The sequence below is a fragment of the Apus apus genome, chromosome 15, assembly GCF_020740795.1.
Source record: "Apus apus isolate bApuApu2 chromosome 15, bApuApu2.pri.cur, whole genome shotgun sequence".
Taxonomy (NCBI): domain Eukaryota; kingdom Metazoa; phylum Chordata; class Aves; order Apodiformes; family Apodidae; genus Apus; species Apus apus.
Genome location: NC_067296.1, coordinates 12013926 through 12038798, shown reverse-complemented (window position 1 = coordinate 12038798; position 24873 = coordinate 12013926). Strand labels below are relative to the sequence as shown.

General features: G+C 42.3%; 1 protein-coding gene across 1 annotated transcript in view; it reads right to left on the bottom strand.

The window, feature by feature from the left end:
• CDH4 (cadherin 4) overlaps positions 1–24873 on the bottom strand; it is a 426991-nt gene that overhangs the window by 71126 nt on the left and 330992 nt on the right. Inside the window, exons 6-7 of the mRNA XM_051633293.1 lie at positions 18065–18209; positions 4545–4717 (exon numbers count right to left, since the gene is read on the bottom strand). Of these exons, the coding sequence (XP_051489253.1) occupies positions 4545–4717; positions 18065–18209 (318 nt within the window). The remainder of the gene's footprint in view (positions 1–4544; positions 4718–18064; positions 18210–24873) is intronic.

Sequence of the window (24873 nt, the reverse complement as noted above, 5' to 3'; positions counted from 1 at the left end):
ACTTCATGTATTTTTAAAATCACTTGCAGCAGCAGAGCTCCAATCACTTTTAAAAAGAAATACAAACATACCAAAACTCAGAGCTCCTGACTTGCTTCATTTCTTCAACACGAGATGAATGTGCCAGGAAGGGACTCCTTTCTAAACGAGATCTCAAAAAGTTAGCAACATTACACTACAAGCACCGCAGAGCCCAAATACTTATTATCTCAAATAAGCCTGGATGACATTTGAGACATCTCGACATTTATTGGCCTGCCAGCAGAGTGTGGGATCAACCAGCTCCTTTTCTCTTGTTTCTTTTTTTTTTTTCCCCTTCCGCTCTCTCAAAGTCCGTGTTCATAAAATATTTAGCGGAAGCTCTTCAGAGGATGATATTGCCTATACTACAGCCCCAGCGCAGGTTTACTGTGCTACTGAGACAGATATTCTGCCACTAGAGAAATCAAAAGAGCTGATGGAGCTGAATTACTGCACCAGGAGCTCACAGTCAGACTGACAAGTCTGGGCTCAATCCTCGACTGGAACGCCAGCATGAGCAGCAGTGGATTAAATGAGCAAACACAACAGAGCTGGTCCATTTGCATGGTTATAAGGAGAAACGTTACTTTTCAGAATGGAAAACAGAATTACAAATGTTCTGCCTGTTTCCAAGCCCCAGCTGGGGACAGCTGACCTTTTTTAACTTCTTTTTATTTTCTACTCAGTGAAAAAAAATAGAGCCATGAAATCTGGAATTCAGACACACTGCTAAATTAAGCTGTTTGGTAGCAACTCCTGGTAGTACCACCCATTTCTGCAGCAGCCTGCTATAGATCAGATAAGATACCATGGTCCCCTCCTACCCCCTGAACTCTCTTACAACCTGTCCATCTTTAATGTCCATAGACTTCCCTAATAATGTATCCATTTTGTGCTCCTACCACTATTTGATCTTTCCCTCCTATTTTCATGAAAAATACAGATTTCCTACGTTTCCCTGACGTTTTCCTACATGAGAGAAAGTATCTGCTTTTAACCTTTACACCTAAGCCTGGCTGGCTGAATGTACCTTTGAACCTCTGGCACACTCTAAATCCCTATTGTTTTCCCTGTTAGTTCAAGGAATAGACGCTCCTTTGTGACACCTTTGGCATTTCTCACCCTTAAGAATCCAGGAGCTTAAATCAGGCTGTTGCTAAACTGTCCTCCTTTAATAATTTTTATGAAGTGCAGTCCAATTATCTTTATCTTCCTTGGGGATCCATTCAATTAAGCGCAGCCGTAATGAGTGAATGGACACAGAGCATTGTAACCATATTTACATCCAGATTAATGGGAACCAGGTAAGATAACTTTAAAGCCATCAATATTTTAATACCTTCGCTTTTCATTTTGCTATCTTCCGTGTCAGACACATTTAGAGAGACCAGCACAATTTGAGAGGCTGAGTTTTTAATTTCCTCCTTGGTTTGTGGAAATGAGGTTTTACAAACAGCAGCAAACTACATGAATTTGTCTTAAAATAGGTTTCTTCCAGGTTAATCAAAACAATTCTCATGACACAAAGCAAGCTGGAACACTTTGTCCAGTTTCTTGGACATTTCATTAATTGAGGGTAATGTAAGAAACCAGTAACGGATCAATATTTAAGTGAAGATACTGGAAAATCTCATTTTGTGGCCACACAACAGAAACACTGAGCTAGGAACATGAGTTCTGGAGTGATGTTTCTCCTCTCTGAAAGACAAATGCTGGATCTGGAACACAGACCTGTCTTTTTGATATGGAACAGCTTTGACAGTTATTTTTGCACCTGCTTTCAGGCACCTTTGCATTGCAGAAGCAAGGTAGAAGGGTCCAAGGGAGACTGAAAGCCTGGTTCTGTTTCAACACAGCTTAACATAATAGTGTCATCGGCACTGAAAAATGTATCAATAAGCATTTGGAGAAATAACTGGTATCCAGGGAATTTATCTTGGTTGTAGCAGTTTCAGCTGAATAGGTCAGATTTGTTAACATTTTAATTTACACAAATCTGCATTCCAAATACTGCTCTTCGGCTCCTTTTCCTAACAAGAAAATGTCACCAGCAAAACCAAATTTACTCCTCTAATAGCTTTCTCAAAATTTCAGGAAAAACAAACAAAAACAAACAAACAAAAAAACCAATCTGTGGTACAGTTATGGGAGTGTTTAAACATATTATTTAATTTAGAATTAATTTAAATTAATTTTAAGTCAAAAACCCAAAAACTTTTGCAAATTCCTGATGTAATCCTGCAGCGCAGCAGAGAGTGTTGGGAATAACCATGTCCTGTAGCTTCAGGGCAGCCCCAGGATTGTGCCCAGAGTTGGTTGCTCTGCCTTGATCCAAGCATCCCTTGCCCAACCTGGTACTCAGCTTGAGACACTCAACACCATATTTCCACACACAAGATGCCAGCTTGCCTTGATTTCCCAGACCCAGTGCAACAGGGAACTAACACGAAACACACGAGATACATTTAAAAACAGAGAAGTGTTCTGCCTGATCAGTTCCCCCTAATTATCACCTGCCTCTTTTTCAGCTGATTTGTTGAGATTCAAATCTCTCTCCCACCAAGCTATCCCAACCTATGCCTCTGAAATTAATATAAGCAGATGACCTTTCTTTACCCTTAAAGCCCTACATTAAAATACTGTCCTCCACTGATGTCAAGGAGGCAGTAACAGTTCTGTCATTTCCATAAAATCAGCATTTTCCTGCCAGAATTCCCATCTTTCCTCCGAGTACTATGCCACTGTCCCCATGAGGGCTGCCAGCAATCTCTACAGCACTTGCTTCTCCTCTTCGACTGCAAACACGCTGCAGGCTTCTACATTGCCCAGGATAATCTACCTGTTTAAGATTCAGCTAACTTTTCAGTTCTCTAAATAAAAAGAGCAGGGAAAGGTCAAATCTGCCCTAGGTTGCGCCATGTCAGGTGGGAAGGAGCAGGCTCTGGTGCTCCTCCTGCTCCCCTAGCTCTGCTTCTTGTCTTCACATCTGGAAAGCTCTTTGCTCACCCAGCTTTCTCCTTGGAAAGCTTTTTCACAGAGCATCTACCCCTGGGTTGACTCACCCTGAAACTGTGCCTTGGGCAAGCCCCAAACCTACGCTGTTCCCAGCCAGTTCTCCAGCTCCTGTGCCAGTCCTGCTGGCTGCCCTGGGGTGCTGTGCTTGCTGCTGAGCTGCTGGCAATGCTTTCATCTGCCCTCAGCCCAGCTCCACAGCTGCAGTTGGGATTCCTCCCAAAGCCACCACGCAGCTGCAAAGCAAAAAAGCAGCCCTGGGCATGCCAATGAAACAGGCAAAAAAGCTGGCAGAGTGCTCTGCAGCATGGCTAGGGAAGTGCCACCAGGGCTGACGAGCAAGGGAAAAAAAAATGTCTGAGGTGCTGGAGGTTTTTAAGCCTCTGAGTTTGGAGTCCCAGGCAAGAAACCTCTCCACCAGCCTGGACGTGAGGCCTCCTGCCACTCTGTCCCTGCCATTGGTCATGGGGGAAGAAAAGAGGGAAAGCAGAGAAAGGAAAAACAAAATCAGTTTCTGGTGCCTTCTCTCCAAAGTGCAGCACACTGGGCTCTCTCAAAATGGATTTCACTGGACTCATTATTTGGGGACTGCCTGAACTTAAACTTTTGAGCCTAAGACTATCAAAGTCCTTACTTTTGTATTTGCTGCATAGGTGTAGTACCTATGGCTGGCTGCTGAATGAACAAATCATTCTTCCCATTTCTCAGTTGATCAAGAACTCCTAATTGCATTGGATAGGTGACACTCCACTAACTGCACAGTTCAACGAGAAAAAAACCCTCTCCCTTCATCCCCATCCCCTCCTTCCCAGGTAACTCCAACCCATCACACTGATTTTTGTTCAATGCATGAGGTATAACTGCTTCCTTCTTGAGCTACACTCACAACTAGAGAGGGCAGAGCTCTGAGAATCACACTATATTGCTTACATTGTTAAAGTATATTTTTTTCAGTAAAAATGGAGCATTTGGAAAAGCTCCATATTATAAAATGCCCAGAAGAAAAGGCATTAAAAGCAAAACCAAAATCACTGGAAGACATTTTCCTAGTTTGAAAATGCCCCAAGGATGACATTATGAAACATGTAAAGTGTGTTGAGCTTAGGCTGTGTAACTGCTTCCAAAGGTCCCATGCACAGAACTACACAAGACAGGCCTAGAAAGGGCTATAGGTGTCTGGCATTTATTTGTTCCCCAAAAGAAGGTGGACAAATGCCAATTTATTCATCCCCCTGCTCCTCCTGGAGTATTTTCTACATCTTTGAGTTGTACAAATTTATACAAGGAAAATATCAGCTTCACAGGTTTGAAGCTTCTCCTGGGGTTTCATCGACTGATATGGATTAAGACAAAAATATCACATTAAAGCCATGATGCCCCAGAAGCAAAGACCACCATCTCCACACAGCAACGCAAAACTTTTAGAGGCTTTGTATTCGAGACCAGACCTGGGCTTTGCAAGTCAGCAACCCTCAACGACGCAGAACCTGGTATGATGGCTTTCAGCTCACCTCTCTGTCAAGTCCAGCAGCCACAGTGACAATGTCTCCTGTCTCGCTGTTAATAGTGAACATATTTTGTGATGGGCTCTGCGGGGTCTGAGTCACGATTCGGTATCTCACCATCCCGTTTGCTGTGGTACCATCATCTGCATCATTTGCTGTCACTGTCATCACGTAGGTACCTTGGAAAAAAAGAGGACAAAACATCAAGACTCTCATTACAGAGCAGATTGCACTCCCACTGACTTGGGGTCATATATTTTACTCAGAAATGCAACAGTGTAGACATCCCATTTCAATCCAGCCAGATAGACAAGGCAAGGATTATGAAAATAGCAATACTGCTGAGACTAGATGATCTGTAAGATACTGATTACACAGAACTGGTATAGAGTGAGAAGTCATATGAGGATATCTATGATTAACTTCTTTCAGTGATTGTAAGTTTTAGGGCAGCATTTTTTGTCCTGTAATTTCATATCAGTTCTCACAAGAGATCTTTTTCCATCCAATCACTGCATTCACATGGATTCAAAAGGAGAGTTTAATACTGGAAACCCCATCAGACTTCTCAGCAGCTTCAGAAGGACACCATCAACATGCCCAAACCCATTGCAACAAGCAACTGCCTGCTGCTTCCAATTCTTGGGGAAACATCCACCTTTCCAGACACTTCTGGAGAAAAAAACCCCCACATTTCTGAAGAGCAAATGGAACAGCTGCTGCCCAGCAGGACAGAAAAATCAATGATTTGGTACGTGTGGCCAGCAATGTATTGAATCATTGGCTTGTTGTTGCTAATCATCAGTGTCTTTGTTTGCCTTGCAAAAAAAATCCCTGCTTTCTAGATACTGTTGGGAGCACATTGATGCACTGACAGGCTCATTATCACTGGAGTTTGGCAGCAGGGTGTTTTGCTAAAGTGGGAAATTATCATTATGAGGGTAAAAGATGTTACTTGATTGGATGGACTCCTGCAGCTGCATGGTCCTGTGACCCCCCAGACCTCATAGGGCCCAGCTTTATGCTTGTTATATTGGTAGGAGAGAATGACTAAAAGGGCAGACACATACTGCTTTCAAAAAGCAATCTGCAACAGTGGATACATCTAATGAAGAGACCTGAAAGGAGGAGTGGGAGGTAAAGAGAGACAGTGAAACCAGACATAACCTCATTTAGTGGCCAACAAAATCCAACAGCATCAACGGGAAGATGGAAGGCACCACCTGAACACTGCTTGTTTGGGTACTCTGAACAGGATGAACCAAGCCTGCCATGCTGGAGGAGATGCAACAAGGACCTGAGCTGATTCAACATGGAGCCATGTGTTGCTTTACAAAAAGCTGTTTGTTCTGCCCACTTGGTTAGACGTGAGCCCCTGGCAAACTCAGGGACATGTGGCTACACCAGCACTGCATCATGTCTCATCTAATAGGCCCATAGCCCCAGCTTGACCACAAAGCTACCAAGCTTCCAGCTCAGAGAAAGAAGAGCCCCATGCTTTAAAAGGGTAGATCTACCAATGGCTTCAGCATGTCCAAAATTAAGTGTCTTTAAGCCCTTTGGCACATAGGAATCCCCCCAGGATTTTCCCCAACTTTGGGAAAAAAACATTTCTCATTATTAGCATGAAGTAGCCTCTCAAGTTTGTATTTTGCACTGTGGAAAGCGCTTTGCTGATCTTCTTCCATCTGGCTTAATCAAGCTCTTTTTGTTCTCTGTGGTGATACATACCCTGTGAGTTTTCTTAGTTCAATAAGAATTATAGATTAAAAAATAAAGGAATGTGTAAAGCGAATTCTAATGACGAACACATTCCTATCTTTCTGCATTAATCCTGATTCACATTTGTGAAATGAAAACAAACTATTCAACAACTGTAGCATTTTTCTGATCAATAAACTTCAGGATAGGGAAGGAACACTGAATTGAAGCAAGGCTGTGTGAGCAATGAATTTTCTTCTTTCTCTTCAAGCATTCTTTTTTTGCTCTTTTGCAAAACCAGTTGCCATGAGACAACAGATACAAATAAAGAAGCCAACCCTTAGATAAGTACAGGGGAAATGTACAGGAGAAATTTAAATAGGAAATGTGCTGAATTAGATGTCTGATTCAGAATTTGTGTTATCTTAATGCATTCTATACTGAAAATATCTCTGAACAGAATGTCAAAACCTAGGGTAATGAAAACAGAACTGGAAGAAGAAAACAGATTCTATTTTAGGACACATGCAGTCTTAGGACATACTAAAAACCAAGAAAAGGTGATATTTCGTGATTCACTTCTAGTGCAAGAAACAACTCAGAAAGGAAAGTTATTTGGGCTTCTAAGTTCAGGTGAGTTCAGGACCCTCTTCATCTAAGATCTCTTAGATTGCACTATTGTTTCCAATATAAACCAGGGTGTGCGGGAGATGGGGCGTCCCCAGCTTGGCAGAGGAAACGTGTGCTGTGGTGGGCAGGGGCTGAGCTGACAACAGCCATTCTGGGGATGGAGTGTATAGAAGGTCTCCTTCACTCTTTCCCCCCCTTTTTGCTTCTTTCCTGCAGTGCAGCATTGGACTGAGCACATCTTCTCTAGGAAAAAGGACTACTTCAACAGCATTTGACCTATTTCCCCATAAAGAGAGATGGGACTGGACAAATGTCTCTGAAGTCATGAACTGAGCACCAGGGAGCTGCATTTCAGGAAGCAATCTGCTCCTTATCTCATATCTTTAATTTTGATTATGAAACCCAACCACAGAGAAAATAAAGAGAGGAATTTGGCGTTAATTACTGACTTGTAACTTAATAAAGCATCCTCTGCAAAGGGCTCAGTGTGGCCGCAGCACTTTGCAGCGTGTGATGGAACTGCAGCAGCCGCTTCCTTCCCTGGCTCTCCGCTGCTCCCTGGGGCTGCTTGTCTGACCACAGTCTGCTGTAAACTAGCTGCAAATTACTTCTTCCTCTTTGCAGTCTGGAGAGTGGCTGCTCTGTCTGCTCCCATTCGCCACCTGGCAATGGTGACCAAAGACTAGGAGCGTGACGGCACCTCCTGTTACCCACACTGAGGATCCTGCTCCTTTGGACTGCTCCCAAGGGATCATCTTGTCTAACCTCCATCACCACCTACGTTTCACTCCGTTTTCGGTACATTTAGTCTGTCTTTAAGCAAGACGTAGCCTCTAGATACCTGTATGCTGCAGTGAATGGCATAAACATGTATCTGTGCATACAAATATTCCTTAGAGCGATCTGGATACACGCTGCTACAGCGCCTAATGCCATCTGGGTTTTACTTTTACTTCACATTAAAGTAAAGGAAATACATCCCTATATCCAGCCCCCATTACTACACTAATTAGACCACTATAGAGTGGCAGACTACAATTGTACTTACAATTGAGGTTGGTATTGTTAGGGTTAAGGTGAACAAGCACAGACCGCCTGATCTAGCCTGAAGGATGTGTGTATCAGTTTGTGGAAATCAAAGTATTAACCACAGTATCTTTAAATCTCTGTACCCTGCCCAAGTAGAGATTGGCACCAGCTACTACAAACCAGAAATGCTGGGAAAACTCCTTCAAGTCAAACTAGAGACCCTCACACTGTACTTCCCCTTTTTTGGGTCAGCCCCTGTCAGTGGTGATGGAGCTACAAGAGAGGTGTATAAATCAGGCAAGAGGGACTTTATGCTTTCAGTGTGTGTGATAAGCATTAGCTTTACTTTTCTGCTCTGAAGGTCTTGCTCTCAAGCCCAGTGACAACATTAAACGAATGCATGAAACGACAGAACTCAGGAATTTGCCCCAGCCTGCACAGTGTATCACTATGAGTACCCAGTCCAGATGGTGTTTAATGTAACTGGATTAAACTACACACCTGGCTACATACCAACTCAGGTAGATAACCTGTTGAAAGAAAAACATTTCTCATCAAATCAGGCACAGGATATGTTAAATAAAATACCTAACCTAGTACATCATGTCAATACTAAATCAAATTTGTTGCATGTTGAACAGCTCTTCCGAGAAGCAGATTGAATTACCATGCACAGCTAGTGATGACAAGATTACTGTGCATTAGCTTTCATTAACTAATACGCCAAGTTCATATATCACCTGAGTTAAAATTAAGATATGGCATGATGAAAGAGATCTAACAATAAAAGGCAAGACCCCAAGAATCTGCAACTTCACAGTGCATTCCTTTTGATTTCCCAGGAACCACAATCTCCTACATGTTGTCAAATGAGACACTTTTGTTTCAGTCTAACAATGGACAAAACACATGGGAGAGATGCTTGAGAGCCCTCCCTTTTGGAAAATATTCCCATTAGTTTAATTAAGGTTTTTACAGCATAGACAAAATAAAACCTTACATAATATGGCAGGACAGAAGCAAAGGGAGATAATTTTCCCCTCTATATTCTGTTTTGTTTATCAATTTAAAAATTAATTGCATCTGCTTGTAAAAGACTGGAAAAAGATTTTGTTAGGTTCACTATATCTCATTTGATCTGTAGATGTTAGGTTAAAAAAAGAAGTAAAATAGGAAAGATAGCTGCCCTGTGTATGTACAAGCAGATAAGCGCAGTTGTAAACAGATGTCCCCTCCAAATCACTCTGGAATCTGAGCTCAATTCTTTCTAGCTCAGACGGTCCCAAAACACACCAAGGACTGCTAATTCACATCACGTTGTCTGCAATCTCTGCTTTCCCATCTATGCTACTTCATTTCTCTGCAAAAACTGAGCTTTTGCAGTTTTAAGGCATACAAACAATATCTTAGCACAGTTGTGCTCCCAAAGTCTTTGTTACAATTGCTTTATAATTACCATTTTTCTAAGCTGGTTTGATATCCATTAGTTAGATTTAATGCATGTTAAAAGAAAGAGCTAATGGGCACTTACCAGGAAATAAATTAAGAAAAAAAGATTAAAAAACTGTTCACTTTGCCCTTTATAGCACGTATCACTATAAAAATACACAATCCTCTCTGACTACTCATGTAATATAAACAGAAAAAGCAAAATCATCACCCAGTTTTTACTGATAATGCTGATTCTTTATTCAGCTTTATCTTACAGCTTATGTTTTTTAATGGCTGGTAATGGTTGCAAAATCATTAAAGGTTGGTTAACCTTCTCAGTCTAATTTTGACCTACAAGATACTTAATTTAATCATTCCCCCATAGAAAAGGATTGAATCATTATGTGCAGACATGTGGTGATAGCCATATTACATTAGATCTTCATTAACCTAAGTTTATAGTGGCTTTGTACTAATGGAAACCTCCCCTTCCTCATATTTTTTTTTTTTCCCAAATTGGAAGGCTCACTTAGGGAATACTCTGCATCTGATCTTAGATCGAGAGAAAATAGCAACTGTTGATGGGAAAATTAAATACTGAAAAGCAGTGCAAAATTTGGAACATTTCCTAAAAATAAAGTTTTTCACTCAGAAGAGTTTCCTGATATTAGTTTTCTTCCACACAGAGGATGGGATCTCATGCTCCTACTCCCAACAAGAACACTCTTAAGTGATGATTACCTCCCTTACAATGAGGTCTCAGGAAATGAAAGACCGCACACTAGAAAGGCAAAGACGTCACAACCAAGTTACAATGAGACATACAATGGGATCTTGAAAAAGTCCTCAGAGTACAACTGTACAGGTAATTACTTGCATACATCTTCCCTACATAAATGTGATATTTCTTACCAATAAACATGCTGAAATGTTCTTGTTCTACTTGTCTAAACTAACAATGAAACTAACAATATTCTTCCATTCCAAACACGGGGAGGTGAGGGGAGGGGAGGGGTGGGAGGAGGCTGCAGGTTGCATTGCCATGAATGACCCCATGTTAGTTCTACTTGTCCTACCTGGGTACCAGCAGCAGTCTAAATCCAGAATCACAGAATCACAGAATCTTAGGGGTTGAAAGGGACCTCGAAAGACCATCTAGTCCAACCCTTCTGCCAGAGCAGGATCACCTAGAGCACATCACACAGGAACGTGTCCAGGCGGGTTTGGAATGTCCCCAGCGGAGACTCCACAACCTCTCTGGGCAGCCTGTTCCAGGGCTCTGTCACTCTGTCACTAAATGGCACAGCACGGAGCTCCTCCTAGGTGAATTCACCTAGCCAGTGAGTAGCAATTTGAGAACAGTATTTGGAGACCTGCTGTTGTGTTAAACACTAAAAATCTCCACCAACAAACCTGTTTAAGTTAAAACAAACAAACAAAAAAGTATTTTAAGGTGATTTGAAACCCTTTCAGATACTCATTGTGAAGGGTTTCAGATGAAAAATGGGGAGTTGACTCATCAAAGGTGCTGAGTGGAATTGTGTAGGTAAACAGGAACATGTGGAAGACATCAAGATGACAAAAGAGCCTGAAATTCTACTACAGATGTAATAAATTGCAAACAAATTAAACAGCATCCCACATGCTGTAGATATAAAACTAAATAAAAACAGCATTCACCTTTTGAATGATATTCCTTCAGTCAGAACTGAAAGCTACTGTCATCCTCTTTCACTAGTATTTTTGTAATCATTGGCAAATTTTGACCTTTCAAGCGGCTAACCTGATTTACACAGGATGCCACTTCCTAATTAGCAGAGACGTCAGACTCTTGGCCTCAAAGCAAGCAAGAGCCAATCTAATGAGAATAATAAGAGCAAGGGGGTCTGGAGAGATGACTGAGCAAGTCGAAGAGATTGCTGTCACTTGGAACTGAAATAATACCTTCTTATTGTTAAAAATGAAATAAGTATCTCTGGAGAGAAAACAAAGATGTGGAGATAACTCCTGTACAGCAGCCTGCAGCCTTCTGAGACCCCTCGTGCTGCAGAGAAATAACAGCAGTAAAACTTCAAGATGGGCAAAAGCGCCTTCAGCCTCTGAGCAAACAAGTTTGACTGCATAAATCGATGAGCCTCAGCTTGGCTGGGTTCCTGCAGATGAATCCTCTCCATTCCCAGAGGCAAATTCTAAAAGTGGAGAAAGTTTGACTTAGGACAAGATATCCAGAACAACACCATCGAACTGTGCTTTAAAGTATGGCTACGTTTCATGCTTAAGGGAAGGCATATGCAACTAGGGCCATCATGCAGACTTTGGTGCACAAAACCTGGGGCTTAACACATCTTCCACAAGGCTTGAATCCAATCCTTGAATATCTACAATATTACACAATATAATTTAATATGATACAATGTAATACTTTATAATGTAATGTAAATACTATATTATATGTAATACTATGTTATTTCTAACTGCTGGTTAAAAAGAGGCAGTGAGAGGACTACTGCAGTGTTATATTATCCTTCTGGAGTGGTCTCAGAACATGATTTTCACTTTTTTTTCTTTCTAGCAACTTGGATGTATTTTCTGGAAGGAAAACCCATTAGTCTGGGGATTTGCATTTTTTTTCTACCCACAACTTTGTAATTCACTTCCTTGTTCTTGGGACTGGATGCTTCTGAAAAGGAAATTAAGAGCAGAGATTTCATAACCACTCACCTCGAAACAAAAGGGAAAGCATGACCACACGTGTCTGCAGAAAAACAATTTCTTATCTTAAAAGTGTGCTTGGCTGAGCAAAAGAACTTAAAAAAGAATACTGTGTATCCTAGGTCTGTGTGTAGTGTGTGAGAGAGTAGAGTCGGGTTGGAAAAAGCCATTTTTAGTACCATATAAAGTGCAATGATGGGTGTTGCACCTTCTCAAGCTGGAGACAGTCCTGCACTGATGCACATTTTTGGGCTTTTGATGAACCCATAACTAATGCACGCAGCCTGTGCATAGCTCTGGGATGACTGGAATAATCTGTTGAGACCTCGTCTGGCTCTTGGAGATCATACCATTACATGTTCTCTCTGAATCTTATGGCATTGGCATGATTTCCAGCTTCTGGTGCTATTAACAGGAAGGTGAAATCCCTACACACCCTGGCCTCCCCCTGCCTTGTCACAGCAAGCAGCTGACTCAGCCCAGGTCCAGGAACCTCCCCAGGTGCCCTGCTGAATTAGGACCTTCCTCAATGAAGAGTACTAAAATTAATTTACCTTCAAGCTGGTAAAAGAACATTGTTTTAACTATGAGCAGCACTACAGCATTTATGGAATTGTTTGTAATGGAAGAAAGGGGGTTTCATTCCGTGTCCTATGAAGTTTTAAAAATGACTCATCTCATCTTCAGATCTCAGGTGCTCCTGCTTTCATTTCCTCCCCTGCCACTCAGCAACACCCACCCTGGTCCTTCAGTGAAAGAACAACTTGCAGGACACCAAGCACTTTTTTACGAATTGTACTATGAGGTCAGAGAAGAGGAAGGAGCCAGAAATACAGAATACAAATTCTTCACATGAATGTATATATAAATAAATGCAACTATATGCCTTAAAAGATTAATTTCACAAGCCTTAAATTGAAGTTTAATTTGAAAACTAATTCAGTGTCATAATTGGCTTTCTGTTCAAATCACTGAGGCTAAAGATTTAAATTCTTAATATTCAGATGACTTTCAAGTTTCTGGCCCCATCTGTGCATTAGTCCATGGTGCTAATCTCTGAAGGAATCTCTGCTGGCATAGAAATAAAATAAACAAACTGGGACACTAGTAGAATAATCAGCTTTTAAAATCCTTGGGTTTTTTATATACTACTTATTTTTATGAGAGTTCTTTAAGTCAATTTGCCACATATAGATTTGGCTCCCAGCTATTTCTTTTTTTCACGTGGCATGCCATCAACAATTACTGTATCAGACTTCTGTGAAATCAGAGGGAGGTGGGGAAATTTTAAATCACAACATATCTCATGTAAGAAATACTAATATTCCTTTATCTTGGAGGACTGTCCATACTTAGCACTCTTTCACACCACTCACAGGGAGAGTGTGGCAGGAGTAAACTATCCTGCCTACACAACACCATGAGAAAGAAGGAGCTGGATGAAACTGTAGTTTAAGAATAAGGACTTGGACTTTTGCTGGTGACTTGAAAGGGACCAAGATGTATCCAGAGTTAGTGAACTGGAAAGAATGAATGAGAAAGGAAAAGGCCAGTCTGACAGGAACAAATTGCTTCGGAGAGATGTGTTAATTTTTGATAATCTTTCTATTAAAACAAAATAGATACAACTCAGAGCAAAGTACTTGAGTCACTGCAGAGCATTTCACATTGACCTTTTCAGAAGTGAATGCTTCAGTTAAGTGAGATATCCACATCCTACCGTGACGTACTTTTGGTGGTGGTTACAGCAAAACTAAGCTTCTGCAGTGACCAAAATCATCTTTCTCCATCACACTTGTGTGTTGTGATTAAATTTCCTTTTTTCCTTTTACATGTAAGCATTTTCATTCTATCTTATGGAGCATTCTATTTTGGAAACTGCAGAATTCCTTTTTAAGCAGCACTCCCCAGGGACACACCCCTGGGATGCTGGAGCCCAGCGGTACTAGTGAGGGCTGGACTCATGGCAGGCAGTAATTGGTGCTGCACAGAAGGGAAAAACTCCACTCCAAAGCCCAGCTCCTTTCTGCTGTGGGGTGTCTCTGAGTTGTGGGCTGTGGAAGGGCAGCAGAACCCTGGCAGGGCAGGCAGCCCTGGGCAGTGAAGCTGTGCAGCCTGTCCCACTTTATCAGTGCTTTAAAGGCGACTTCTGCAGCTCTGGAGAACTTTGCTGATTAAGGTTGCCAGAGGGACCAGGGGAATTTCAGCTCAAGCTTGCAGCTGCATTTTTAAAACTTGGCTGTGTTCTTCATATAGAGGCAAAGTTCAAAGAGGCAGAACACTGTTCAATATGAGTAAAACATGGTCTTTTAAGATACACTTTCAAACAGTGGAACATTAAATCAAAACAACTCGTGGAGGGAGAGAGCAAGTAAGACAGACGGTCCTGTGGAGAAGAAAACCCTGCATCACCATTCCTGTTATGTGTTTTTGGAGGGGCCTGCATTTACACATTTAAATTGCCCAGCTGCATGACCATAGGCAAGATAAGCTAGAAATGCATTAAAACGTTCTCAGAGAGTATCAGAAAATGAAAATTCAGTTTAAGAGCCAGTACACATTTAAGGATGTGAAAGGGCCAAGCTGTGACATGTGTTCACACTAGAGAACTTGACTCCATCAAGAATGAGCTCTTGCTTTCAAGAACACTATGCTACCGTGTAAGACACTCTTTCAATTAAGTTATTATAATCTTAACCAGCAACAACAACCTATTATAATTAATAATACTTGATGTTTTCTTTTCTATTCATGTCAAGAGTTGCTTCAAGGTGACTTGCACGCTGCAGAGAGCACGCTCCTTGGAAACCCAGGCAGCCTGAGTGCTCCACAATCTGGGAAGCCCCTCCACTTAAACCCTATTAGACTGTCTCTAATGAGTCTCTTCACATTACTGCCAGTTCTTCCAGCTCTTGGACAATCTCCTTTGAAGGATATTTGTATTTTAGGCTAAAACAAACTTGCTCCTTCTGTAACAGGCTAAATGCCCAGCAGTATCACCCCGTGCTGCAGGTTGCAGTACACATCCTTCCTGCAGTCCCATTTTCTTGGTTCAATCTGTCTCCTTTTGGCTTAACCACTGCAGAGTCAGTAGGTCCCACCTGAGCCACTGCCCTGCCATGGCCAGGCACAATTTGCAGCTGTCCTCCAGGGCATGGTGCTCTCCCAGCCCCCTGCATCCCACCTGCTGAGAGGGGATGAGGCTGCACTTCAAGCTGCAGCACCCACTGGCTGCTGCTGCTGCCGGGCCCTGTCACCAGGGTGGGTGGTGACAGCACCAAAAAGCCCTTTCCTCTTCAGCTCAAATGGGATTTGTTCTATTGATCCTGCTAAAGCCTTACAAGGGCTTTCCCTGCAGCTCAAGGTCACTGCATCCTGCTCAGTCTGTGCTCAACAGCATATTTTTGATGGTCTTGCTCTGCAAAATTTCTATGGGTAGAGCTTGAGCTCCATGTGTCTCTTTTGTCTCTTTTTTAGCTGGGCAAAACTCCTACTGCCTTCAAACAGTCATTGGCTGCTCACACTAGCTACCCTCAGAGTCAGCATTTATTTGGGATACTCTTAATACTCTAGCTACTTTTCTCATAAGAGGTGTGCAAAATTATTAAGAACACAGCAGATACTGCGGTAATCGAGTAATACTGCATTTTTAATCACAACCATTACAAATGGGCATATGGAAGATGTGAGAAATAACAATTGTACAGAATATCCAGGGAAGCATTTTCAGTCCTCAGGCATAGTTCAATAGCAATGAAGAGTGGAAAATGAATCCTGACCTCATGCAATGTATAATAAGATTTTTCAGTTTGCTTGAAGCAAATCTGTACTTTACACATAGATATTCACACATATACATATTTATAGATGCATGTACATATATCACTTACTGTTGAATCAATACTAAACACTTTTTGCTGTTACCTCTAACAAAACAGTGTCTTTCATTTGTCGACCATTGCCACAAACGATCATAAATTCTGCCCACATACTTTTTCTCTTGCAAAGTCTGGTGTGGTACCTCCTTAGTTATTATAATAGTCTGAAGCATCTTGAACTATAAAAAAGTTTCCAAATCTCAGCAAGACCCAGGCTTAGGTAAATACATTGTCTAGACTTGTCTCTACACAAAACAGGGATATGAACTTTGAGGCAAAGGAGGAGCATGCAAACATTCACACTAACTCTATGACCTATCACCATCTCAAAGACACATCATCATGTTTATTGCCAAGTACTTGGAAAGAGGGCCTCAGATACCCAAACTCCCTGGAGGTTCTACAAAAGCAAAGAACAGAAATTCAATACTAAAATAAACCTTTAAAAGAACACTGATTAAACAGGGAAGAGGGAGAAAAACCCATACCAAATACATCAAAGACAAATGTAATTGCTTTTGAATAAAACCAGATTGCTTTCTACCTGCCTGCCTTAAAGGCAGGCACTCCAGCCTGGATACAGAGTACCAAGAATCACTGGTACAAGAAGAGGCACAAGTATTTTGTAGGTAAAGTTATCCTGTTCTGATTTAATAGCTCAAAGCTTATCTGGATTTCTGACAAGAAGAGGATGCAATTTACTGCTTCCTTCACATAAATGAGCAGAGCTAGTTAAAACATTTGGGAACACTTTGAATATTGATCTGTCCTAGAATAAGATGCAATAAGTTTGATTTCCTATGGAAATGCTGTATCAATTTTCAAACTGTGAGACACCCCAAAATGGCCTTCAAACAAAAGCCAGAAAATCCTCCAGGAAGACGTCATTAGAGCCATCAACTCAGGGACTTTGCACATCCCCTCTGCCGAGCAGGACAAGGATCAGCAGTTAAGCTGGCACATCACCATCCAAAGCATATCAAGGAGAGAGCTGTACCTGTTCCATCCTCAAAAATAATCCCACTTTCTGTCCCCACTACGTGTCACTGCAGCTGCCCATTCCTCACAATGCTGAAAGACAATCAATCACGACTGTGAATCACCGTGTTAAAAACAGTGGCCACCAGAGACATTCCTATGACACCTCAGGCAGCAGAGAAGCCATGACAAATGTCTGCTGACACAAAACAAAGTCACAAGGTACTTAACCCCTCACCTGGCAAACAATTGAGGGTAAAATTTCTCATGGAAAAATCTCTTCCAGATTTCAGGAGACTTACAAAACCGCTGGTGAGAGATTTCACAGTTTCTACTCAAAGAATGACTAGACTGCTCATAGTTATGTTCAGCAATAAGCTTAAACCAGCCCTGCTACCATATTGGACACTGGATTGTTATAACACATTTCAGTAAGAAATCAATACCACAGCTGAAAAGAAAACACTAATGACCCTTATAACTGCATTTTTTCCAAGCACATAAACAAGTGCACATAAAAATCATCACTATTATTCCACATACAGCTCACACCCTCACTGATCTTTCCTTTATAGTTTTCTGAAATTCCACTTTGGGTTTTTCTCCATTTCACCTTCTGTAAGGGGACAGAGGATGAGCCAGCAACTTCAGTGGGAATATTCCCACTTCAGCAAATTTGCATCAGGCCCCAACCAAGACAGTATTTTTCACACCCTGGGACACAGACTTTACTTGAGTCTGAATGGGTGCCAGATATTGAGTTTGCAAATGAATGGTTTAAATATAAAGGAGACAGATATTCTGCATTTCAGGCTCAGAAGGAGGCCACTGCTGGGTTTGCTTTCAGTACTCTGCAGTTAGAACAGCCCTGTACACGTGTAATGAGTGTATGAAAATGGCAATACAGACAATTGGACCAAACCAAAATCTGCTTTTGCAAATTCCACATCTAGGAGGGGACCAAAAGGCTCCATGTTCTCTCAAACCCAAGTCTGCACCTTCTCTACACCCAGAGAGATACCAGCTTCACCTCTATCAGTCTTCAACAAAGAGCCAGCAACAGTAAACCTCTCCTACATTCCCTCTCTTTCAAGAGGAAGCAAAGCCACCATGTCAGATTAACGTTTGAAAGCTAGTGATAACTTTAAGACTTTTTTTCAACTGTACCTGGTTTAGAGCCTTCATCAACAGAGCCATTATAGACTTGGTTTATAAACTCCGGTCTGTTGTCATTCATATCAATCACATAGATGTAAAGGTCAATAGGATTCTCCACCTTGTTTCCATTCATATCCACCGCATGAGCTCGGAGCTGGGAATAAGCACAATGAAAGCATAATATCAGCAAATGGATTTGTTGCAGAAGGAGAGACCGTGTTTTGTAAGAATTGACTTCACCTCATAAATACTTTCTCAAAATTGAACTGAGCAGGTATCTAATTCCAGCAGAAAGCAACAACGTGGTTTCCATCCAGACTATACACACAGTTTTTCAAGGCTTATAGCATGCTACTGAAATAATATTTTAAACCAGCAGTTGTCAGTGGAAACACTTCAGCTCTGGTGCAGTGATGCTATCTCCTTCACTGCTAACAGACCACTATATTTTAATTTCTAAGATGTGGTGAACCTTGTCTGAAAATCTGAAAAGCAAATTTTACTCAGTTTCAATCACAGTGAGGAAATGAGTTTGACTTGAGAGGTTTCTTACGAGAACCTGCAGCCTTTCATACCGGGGATTAATAAGTGAAGAGATTTCAGAATGGCATTAGTGTTGTTTACTCTTTGTTTAATCACAGTCTCTAGGAACAGCAAGAACTACTGACCCCGTTGCACCAAAAGATATAAAAACCATCCCTTTCCCTTAAATGATGGGAGCCCCTGTGGCACTGAGAACGAAATATTTTTCTCAGGCTTAACTAAAATATCCAGCGATGAAGCATTACAATAACCAGAGCCACAGTGCTAAGTCCTCAGTTAAAGTGGAACTGTGGCTTTACCCTATTAGCAATAACCATCAGTAACAATGCCTGAAAACAAGAGCATCTGTTTTCTGAACAAAAGGGACAGATACAGCATGTCAAAATGAGTAATTAATAAAACAAAGCAATCAACAATAGTCTGGAACAATCAGTAATCAGGTGAAAAAAATGGATAGTTTCCTCATTAAAGGGAACAGATGGCTACCCTCACTGGTGTGTGCGCTGAGCAGAGCTGCCGATGTCGGCTGCAGGAAAAAAAAGAAGACAAGTGAGGAAAGGGCTGCATGGCACCCAGTGAGGGCTGGGCAGCAGAGAGGCATCACCTGGGTGCCAGCACTGCAGATCTGCTTTGTCACCCCCCTTCATTTCAGCACCAGTGAGCATTGCTGAACCTCCACACCGCCACGGGAATCAGGGACAGCGCTCTGGACAGCTGTGTGACATCCTGCCAAGCTGGCAGGATGACGAATAAAGGCTTCAGAGGACGTGAGCTTGGTGCAAGGGCTGGCTGGAAGAGCAGGGTTGAGGGACAGGGGACCTACCCACTGTCCTGCCTTGAGCGTTTTGTATGATAGGAGTGCTGCCAGCATGCTGACACACACCAGCTCGTTCCTTCAGAGGACTGAGGCCTCTCGTCCCTTCCAGCAGCTCCCCTGGCCATTGGGATGCTGCCGGGAGCCGGAGCTCCTGTGCCAAGGAGGTCTCTAGCTCCTCTGATGCATGACAAATGTGCTAATTGCATTAGCACTGGTTTGCATCTTTTGCTCTCACTATGATGTGATTGATGCAACTTTCTCCTTCATGTACGGTGTTCAGACATCCAGAGCTCAACAAAAGAAGCTCCACACTATTAGGATGGGCTGGATTAACATTTAATCAAGAAAAGAGAACAAACTACCATGTGAAACGAGCTGGGAGAAAAACATTTTTTAAAGGCAGTTAAGCAGTACTTTTTCTTTAAAGACTGAAGAAGTCTGGCTTTGTTTGCAACACCGAATGTACCATTTGTATTTCATGACTTGCAATGCTCTTAGTGTCTGCATTACTTGCTGCATACAAACTGCTTTGACTCCCACCTGTGGAGCTATCCTTCATCCCGTCAGATGTAGCAATTCAATAACTTTACCAGTCAGAGGTCAGACTGACTTTGAAAAAAAGTAATTCGGAGCCAAAATTAAAGTTATTATCTTCAAACTGAGGCAGCACTGGGCTCTCTCTTGCTGCATTTCCAGCAGCAGAAACGGTTCCATCCAGAGATAAAGCAGAGAGCAAAGCTGGTATCTTCCCTCTCAGATCTGACGCTCCCCCTGCAAATTTTTAATTACATTTGATAGCTTTTGTTTGAAATCTCTAGGAGTAAGGGATTTCTCAGCAATGCACGTCTATCTGCTTGTTGCACTTGCTAAGCACATGTACTTACAAATGTGTTTGCCTGCACTCAAGGAGAAAAAGATTCAATAAGCAAGACTGCAGGAAAGTCACCAAACCTGCGGTGAGGGGCCCAAAGGTGCACCAGCACCCAGGCTGAGCTATGGGAGGGAGGACAGTACCTGGGCCAGGCGAATTGGGGCAGGCACTGGTGCTCTGACCAGCGGCTTGTGGACAGCCCAGGGGACAGCACAGGTTCCCTGGCCCCACACAGCCACCCTGTGCCTTGATGTCCTGCATTGTGCTGGTGTCTGGAGGCCTGTAGCTGCTCTTCATCTGCCCTCCAACACACTTGGTACTTCTGCCCTTTCTGCCTGCCCCACTACTCCCTCCTGCTCCTCTTGCCTGATCTCAGCGAGATTTTCTTCTTTTTTTCCTCCTGTGCTTGCTTGCATGAATTTTCTCCATTCATATTCTTCTAGCAGTGCTAACACCTCTGTATCCTTCCACAGCACTTTGCTCCTCCATGGTTAGTGCCAACCACAGCAGAGGGGGAAGAGGGCCTTGAGCCAGGGGGCTGAATCGAAACTCAGTCAGTGGGAACTCTGCCTCGTTAGAGATCAATCCTCATTAGAGCCTGTTCGCAGAGGAGGGAGCAAAGGAAGGAGGGACCGCAGTGGGGCGGTCTGTCCACTGGGAAACGAGGTGTATCTCCAAGGCAGATCAGATACTACATTTCCCATCCTTAATTCATCTCCTCCCTTATCCTCCTGCCCTGCTCTTTATATTAATGAGGCACCCTCAAGCTGGAGACCATGCTTTGTTCTGGAGTTGTTGTTCAGATGTTAAGACAGGACTCAGTTGTGCGAGGCACAGTCTAACGTGGTGCTCAGTGGCTCTGGCTGCCATCTGCTCCCACCTGTGACCAGCTGTGTGTTTTGGGGATGGAATGATGGACAGGATAAAAAGCAGACACATGTGAGTGCTTTACAGCACTGGGCAAGGCACAAAAGGTGATGACCGGGCTCCCTCAGAGACACATGTCATTTAGAGCTGGAAAAGCCATCACTGAAAAGGCTGGTGAGCACAACCTGGGCCATGGGACACATGCCAGACACAGGTCATGCACAAATGTTCAAATGGAAGCTAGGGGCTAGGTGGAGACACAGTTAAGAAACATTTCTAAAGTTGGTTTAAAATATTTACATTGTCCCCAAGAAGAAGAACGTAACAGGAGAAGGAATAAATAGCATCAAATGAAGTACCTTGCAGAGGGTTCTGAAAAATTAATACAGATAGTTGGCTAATCTCTACCTGGTGTATCACTCTGCTGTAAACTAGCCAAAGAGCTGGCTCAATATTTTTTAACAAATATTGTTTAGAAGTATGACAACTGTTGCTATCATATTCAGCAGCAGCTACCACAGGTCTCTGAGGGTTTCCTACTGATAGTTTCCAGTGTAAATGTAGTTGCTGGCATACAAATCTTTCAGTATCATGATTATTGATTACACTGGAGGCTGGTGGTATCTGAAGGCAGTTAGTCAAAGTCAACACAGTGAATTATGTTAAATAAGAATATTACTTATGCACTAATACCACTAATACAAATATACATTATCCATCAGTGACAGAGCCTTTAGGCAATAAGCATACAATGTCACGCCTAATTTGTGTGCTCTTAATTGTGATTAAAAGTTCAAATTAGAGTACTGTGACACAAATGGCTGGCATTACTCACTAGAACTTGGTTCAAAATATTGGAGATTAGCTCTTGTATCCCTTAATTTCCAGAATGCTTCTCTGCCTCCTTGCACTTCAAACAACTCCCTCGCAGACAATAACCCACCTGTTCTGCTCTAGCCATTTCTGAGACAATATTTCATCAGCATGATGCTGAAGGGATACACATGTCTGGGAAATCATTAGGACTTGCTTCAAAGTTTCCCCATAACGCACATTACTTGAGTACCATGAGCAATGACTACTTACTGACATGCTTATGTTGATGTCTTTCGAAAACAGAGCTTGAAAAATGTCTTGGACAACTAACCTGGCAATTTACTAACCCGTGTATTTGCCAGGCCTAACTGAAGCTTGATAAGAAACTGGTGTCTGGATCAGAAAAGACATTCAGAGTCCCTAATTCTGTCAGTGGTACAAGCGGGACTTTGGGAACGCACCTAAGTAAGGCCAAGAGAACTCACGCATATTAAATATTACACTACCTGCTGAAACTTATTTGGCATGCAATAAACATTAAGAACTACAAGGGGAGACACAATGACATGGGGCTGCCGCAGTGAGATGGCAGCAAGAGGGTTGAAATGAGCTGGTCCTTGTGCAGGGAGCGTGTCCCAGTGCTGTGTCCCCAGACACGGGTGCTGCAGAGGCCGGCGCGGCTCCCACAGCACCGCTCAGCGCAGCACGCGCAGCTCCGCACCACAGCGTGGGGTTGGGTAAGTGGCTGCAAAGCCCTTCTCATTTTTCTCTGCTCATATCTGCAGCTGACTCTGTGCCTAGAATGCCTGCAAGGTCCCTGGAGAGTTTATACTCCAGTTTGTAGTGCAGATGAGAAAACAGATGAGGCCAAAATGCAGCCGAACCTGTGACCACCAGCACTGCCAGCTGTGCCAGGAGGTTAATGCAGGAATGTTGGCACACACCCCACCTGGGCAGACACCCTGTCCCACAGCCACCTACATCTCTGCATACATCAAGCTTGGAATGATTCTCCCTAAGCATTCAAGAATGATCTTGAAAACAGGGGAAGTTCTGCTGCAGGAGTCCTGATCTAATTAGAAAAAATCTCTTTCACCTTAGGGAAAAAAGTAGGTTTCATCAGACAAATGGCTTGCAAAATGCAGGGAGAATTAAAGCACTAGTATTTTAAAAATGGTAGTCCTGAAGCGATACAGATAATTATGCATAAGAAAATATGTGTTGAAAATGTGGGAGTTAATGAAACAGAACTCTTCATATGTAGCCTCACAAACATTTGTGTGTTATTATTATTTTTTTTATAATTAGTTTTTAGATTACCTGGGAATGAAAACAGCAAGGACAACACCCAACAGTGACAGAGATGCTGAAAAGACTTCATTCTGTTTATGATTGCAGAAAACCTGAAGCTGTAAAAATGCATCCATCTTCAGCCAGAGCAGAAAAGCCCCTATCAGGCAAGAAGCCCATGTCCTGCTAGGTAAAAGGGACCACGGATGCTGCCTTGCAGCTTCACTGACGTCCTTCACTTCAGCTTAAGAGTTAAACTATTAGTCCAAGCTAAAGAAAACTCATCAGCAGATGTCAAGCCAATTTAAAGATGGCCAAGCTCTGTGGTTCAGATCCACACTCGCACCTCAGTTGCTGCTTTTCCAGGACTCCCTGTAAGCTTGGCTTCAAGTCCACCCTTCCCTTCAATTAGAGGCTACACCATATAAAGTGGCATAAATTCATCAACTTCTCTGAAACTTGCAACAGATGAGACTCCGGATTCTATCTCCTTCTGGAAGGTGGCCTAGTATTTTCCAGTTTCTAGGATAGCCCAACTCCTACTGTAAGCTGCTGCAATTACATCTGGGTCATTGCTTTGTACATGATGTATTTATAAATGCTTTCTAAAGGGTTATTAAACGATCACTTGATGGTTCAACATATCACGAATCCATTCCTATTGAAGCTTAAGGAGTTAAAGGTTGTTTATGGCCGTGACTTAAAATGTTCTCAATCACCTTCTTCTGTTTCACTAACAAAGATTTTCTATCACTCACTATTCCTGTCTATAAGGTCTCCTAACATACTTACCTGTTATTCACTCTCTATGAACTACATCTTCCTGTAACCTTCAGTGTGTGAATATTCTTATTCACATGTGGATGTTACTAGTTCAAGGTTTCTGTAAGGAACAGAAAAGGCTGGAAATTCTGCAGTGTGTCTGAGGCAGATTTAACCAGTCACCTTTGCCAAGGCCAGAATTCAGCTTACTGAATTCACTGCAACTAGCAGGTTAAGTTCATTATTAGGGGGCACATGATTTGTTATTATGGAGGACAAAATCTTTCCATCTTATGTTTTAGACTGAAAGTGTCTGATAACAGACATCACAGTGTATTGTATTATTGACTACTCTGTTATAACCTGGCACTCTGAAACAATATCAACACCGCTGAGATGACACAGACTGTATCTCAAATATTCCTTTTTCAAAACAACCTCTCTTCATATTTTTCTAGGCACAACAAACAAAATAATTGTTCTTGTTCACAGAGGATAAAATAATTTTCCTTCAGATCTTCTTTCACCCTGGGGAAATCTCTTTTTCCACCCAACTAAAGAGGTAATCTATTTTCTTTATCCTTCCACCCCAGTCCAGAAGCTGTGTCAACATGGTTAACTGGATACCTGATAAAGCTGACAGAACGTGCACCTCCAACGGCGCAGTCAGGAATATGGTGTCACTGGAAGTGACCCGTGCTTCCCTGGCATTACAGCATCCCTGGGAACAGCTATTATGGTGCCGACGGATGTGGCTAATGCTGAGACAAAGCAATCCATGAAACAACCTTTCACAACCACTCCAGGGGAGAACTACAGCGTTGATGCAGAACGTGTCTGAAATTTTGCAGG